This window comes from Vigna radiata, chromosome 9 (genome assembly GCF_000741045.1).
Source record: "Vigna radiata var. radiata cultivar VC1973A chromosome 9, Vradiata_ver6, whole genome shotgun sequence".
NCBI classification, from domain to species: domain Eukaryota; kingdom Viridiplantae; phylum Streptophyta; class Magnoliopsida; order Fabales; family Fabaceae; genus Vigna; species Vigna radiata.
The window spans coordinates 6,739,157-6,743,650 of NC_028359.1; the positions used below are offsets into that span (position 1 = coordinate 6,739,157).

Consider the following 4,494-nt stretch of genomic DNA (forward strand, 5'->3'; position numbering starts at 1 on the left):
TATAAAATAAACAAATGAGAGACCGTGTAGGATAGTAGAAAGTGTGTTGCATAAAATAAATGACCCAATAAAAAACAAACACAAACAAAAAATGTGAAGGTAGTAAAAATGGAGTGTATCAAGTAAAATGTACAACCCAAGCAAAAAGTCACTACGACTCCAACTCCTCCATCTGCGCGTGACACGACAACAACGACACCAAGTGCAGTCTTCACCGGCGACACCAGTCACCACCAGAGGCTTCGCCAGCTCCCCGACGCCTTATTGGGTCTGGCCATGTCTTTTCCGATATGTCTGGAAACAGGGTAATGTCTTATCCAAAGAAATGTGTCCTACACGAATATATTATGCTTTTATTCTATCTTTATTCAAATAAGAGAAGATTCTTTTTAACTATATGTACACTTTTATTTTTATTTTTTAAAATGAAACAATTTATATGGTTAGAAATTTGTATTTAATGACTAACCAGAACATTAAGTTGATTAAAAGATTAAAAATTTAACCAATTTGAGATGAAAGTATTTAATTAGATGAAGTTGTTTGATTAACTAAATTATAAGTTTCTTTTTTATATGTATTTATTCAACTTAATAAATATATTAAAGAATCAATGTATAAGAAAGATCATTTCGTGTTATTAATTTAAAGTGGTTTATAATAGTTTTAGCAAAATAGATTGGAACTGTGAACTAATCCGGTCTGCTGAGAATTTAGGTTAAGTTAGGTTGAATTTTATTTTTTAAATTTTGATATTGATTAATTTTGAATTTGTTTTACTAAGAATTCAGCTTATCAATCTACTTCATTTTTCTTATAAGTATTTTTGTTATGTTAGTCATTTTACAAAATATCGAAAGAGAAGGTTGTGTATAATTTTTTTTGTATGAAATAATTAGACAACATGAAAAATTTACACATTTATATTTAGTAACTCATTTTTACTAAAAAGAAAATTGAATCATTATGAAACTACTAAAAATTGTGTTGAGAAATTTTTGTGAAATATTTATGTGAATTAAATCTTATTCTTGATTGATCATAAAAATAATTTAATATCCTTCTCATTTATTTATATTTGAATTAGAAAACTTTTGTAATTTTTTTTAATTGAAAAAAAAATTATAATTAATTGAATTAGTAAATCAATTCATTTAACCCATCAATTCTTGGTGGAATGAACCGAGTTCAAATTTTTTTTTTCAGCTTGCTAATAAGTAAGTCGGGATAAATTAACTCATTAAATAATCAAATCGTTAGGTTGAGCCAAGTTGGACCGGATGATCCGTTTTGACAATACTAATTTATAATATTAAAAAATATATTTGGAGATACTATTAGGATATATTAAAAAATATTTTCAGCTATCTCTATGTGTAGTAATTATAAAAAGATGATATAAAAAAATTGGTGCTTTTAGCCAATTGTTAACTGATGGTTATAATTAAATTTTGAAAAAATAGGCATATATTAATTGATTAAATCTATTTTTTTATTGAGTTTTAACATTTAATTGTTTATGAAATATTGTAATTGTTTTTTTTTTCTGAAAATTATGAAAACACTTAAATTGTTATCAGTTTAAAAAATGAATAATTGATTATACTATTCTAAAATCTCTAATCAATAGTTTAATTGACTGCTTTTAATCGATTAATAATGCTATAAAACATTTTTCTCAATTTGATTGAGACCTTTATCATATAGCTCATGCAACGTCACGATAAATCAAGACACCTAAAGTGGCATTTTTTGCAACTACATTATTCCAATATCATGAGATTAACTTCGAGATTATGATTAAAGCAACACTAATTCATGGAATACAGTAGTTAAATAAATAAATAATAATAATAATAATAATAAGATTTAATATTATTTTTTGTCTCAACTTTTATCAATTTTGTTCGAAATAGTTAAAAGTTAACCACGTTCAAATTAGTTATTTTGGCTAAGGATGTTTAAATCCTTAACGACTAAGGGTGTGTTCACTTGGGGGTGACCGGAGGTGATTGGGGGAGAGTGATTGAGTGGATTTGAGGGTAATTTTTTTTGTTGTTTATTTGAGTGAATTTGGAGGTAAACGATAGTGAATTTTGAAATAAAGTTTGTGAAAATTGATGTAGGATTTAGTTTATATGACAAATTAAAAAAATTTACTTCATGTTTGTGAGCAGGTAGTGAATGACATGTCACTTATTGGCTAATGTTGATCTTTTAAGATATAGTGAGGTGGATTTATGGTTTTTAAAACTTATTTGCTGATATTTAATGACCCCCTTAATATTAGGGTTTTTATTGAATTGACGAACGGTCCATAACCACCTCCATCTGCGCCTCCATTATCATCACTCGCGCAACAAAAAAAAAAACATAGAATATAACTCTCAATCCTAGGAACAATCTTAAAACGTAGCCATCAACCTCAATCGTAAACGCTCAATGATTAAGAACATAAAATCTCCCAACAGAAAAACCTCTATATCCCCATTTTCAATTTCGTAAACAAGATCAGTAAAACCAGACAAAAAAAGAAAAAAACAAAATTCCTCTGCGCGAAGGAGAACCTTCTACAGATAGGATTGATGCGCAAGCCTGAAGCAAAGAAGAGAAGAATGATTCCCTTACCTCCACGCGAACTTGAATCAGAAGAAAGAAAAGCAGAAGAAAACCATTCCTATGCGGGAACTTTGCATGAGAGAAAAATGCCCCAAGACCAATTCATCTGCGAGAAAGAAAGGGAAAGAAGCTTAAAGCTTCTGGGTTTTGCTAACGGAAATGGAGAAAAGAAGAGATTGAAGAAGAATCTCTCTTGCGTGATCCTAAAGTTGGGTTTCCAGATTCTAAAAGAACAAAGTTTTAACCCTTATTTGGATTCTCTGATAAAATACCCCCATTCAAAAATTAAAATCATAAATGCAATCAAGTAAGATAAGATAAAATATATTACATCATTTACTGATTGCTGACATCGTGTTAACATTTTTAAAAAATGAGAATATTTTGAATAAAGTTGACAAAACTTAAGAACAAATATTAAGCATAATAATAATAAGACACTCATATGTATTACCAGACTTCTGAATCACTTATTGTACAATAGTAACTATCTTGAATGTAACAATCATGACTTGAGCTCAAAATAGACTTTAATTAAAGATTCATATTTCTCATCTCTCAGCAAAAACATAAAACTACCATAAATGACTAAGGAAAATGATATTTTAACACCATTTTTTAACATTATTTTGACACTGCACACGTGTCAAAATGTGATTGGACGATTTCAAATTAAAAAAGTTGAGACAGGGGTATGTTTGGAAGAAAAAAACCAAAGTTTGTTTTTTTAATTTGAAATCGTCCAACCACATTTTGACACGTGTACAGTGTCAAAATGGTGTCAAAAAATGGTGTTAAAATTTTATTTTCCAACGACTAATTAACCTAACAGGCTCCTTAAGAAAGCATGCAAGCTTCAAAGATTTGTTTTATTTATTTTTTACTAACAAGTAAAAGGTCTGTTTGGATGGAAAGTAAAAATGCTTGACACTGAAAAAACAGTTGTACTTGGCCATAGGTGCATTCTACAGTTTGCGTAAAATGATGTGAGCCCCACGCTCAGGCTGCAGAGTAATAATAAAGGAGGGGGCATGAGTATAAGAGGGAGAAAACTCGAGGGAGAAACGCTGCAGGATCATTGACACTGCTACTTTTGCTTCTAACAGACCAAAGTTTTGTCCTATGCAGAGTCGAGGACCCCATCCAAATGGCAAGTATGAAAGCTTTCCTTTTGTTGCTTTTGAAACACCTTCTGAGAATCTTTCTGGATTGAACTCTCCTGCATCATCTCCCCAATACTCCTTTTCCTGATGTATCATTGACACAGGCACTATAAGCTCCACTCCTGCAGGAATTGTCAGCTCTCCAAGTTTTGTATCCTTACGAAGATACCGAGCGAACATAACCACAGGTGGATATAATCTCAGACTCTCCTGTAGAATCATTGACACCTGTTTCATACAGAGTAAAACATGTAAGTTTTTATTCTTAAAGGATGATATTATTGAGTTTGATAGAAACAATTGTAAAGAAACTTACAACTTTAAGTTGTCCAAGCCTTTCATAATCTGGTTTTTCATTACCAAAGACTTGAAAGACTTCTTCCCTGGCCTTTGCTTGCCAATCAGGATGCTTGCTTAATAATAACAGAGTCCAGACTAGTAACTCTGCATTTGCTTCTTGTCCTGCTAAGTAGAATAGCTTCACTTCTTCAACTACTTCTCTTAAACTCATTCCTCCACCAGTATTCTTTTCAGATTCTTTGTAATTTGATTCTAAGAGTATGCCTAACAAGTCATTGTTTGTAGGCTCCCCTGTTTTCATTGCTTTCAATCTTCGGTTGATGATTTTCATAAGTGATGCTCTTATTTCGTTGTCAATTGCTTTCATCCTCCTATTGGTATGTGTTGGCAGAAACCTATCACATGCAAAAAA

At 30.8% G+C, this 4,494-nt stretch overlaps 1 protein-coding gene across 1 annotated transcript in view; it reads right to left on the reverse strand.

The window, feature by feature from the left end:
* Positions 1–3,462: 3,462 nt before the first annotated feature.
* The window catches only part of LOC106772911 (cytochrome P450 72A15), a 2,647-nt gene continuing 1,615 nt past the window's right edge, over positions 3,463–4,494 (reverse strand). Inside the window, exons 4-5 of the mRNA XM_014659542.2 lie at positions 4,099–4,477; positions 3,463–4,010 (exon numbers count right to left, since the gene is read on the reverse strand). Coding sequence (XP_014515028.1) covers positions 3,585–4,010; positions 4,099–4,477 — 805 coding nt within the window. The 3' untranslated portion in view covers positions 3,463–3,584. The remainder of the gene's footprint in view (positions 4,011–4,098; positions 4,478–4,494) is intronic.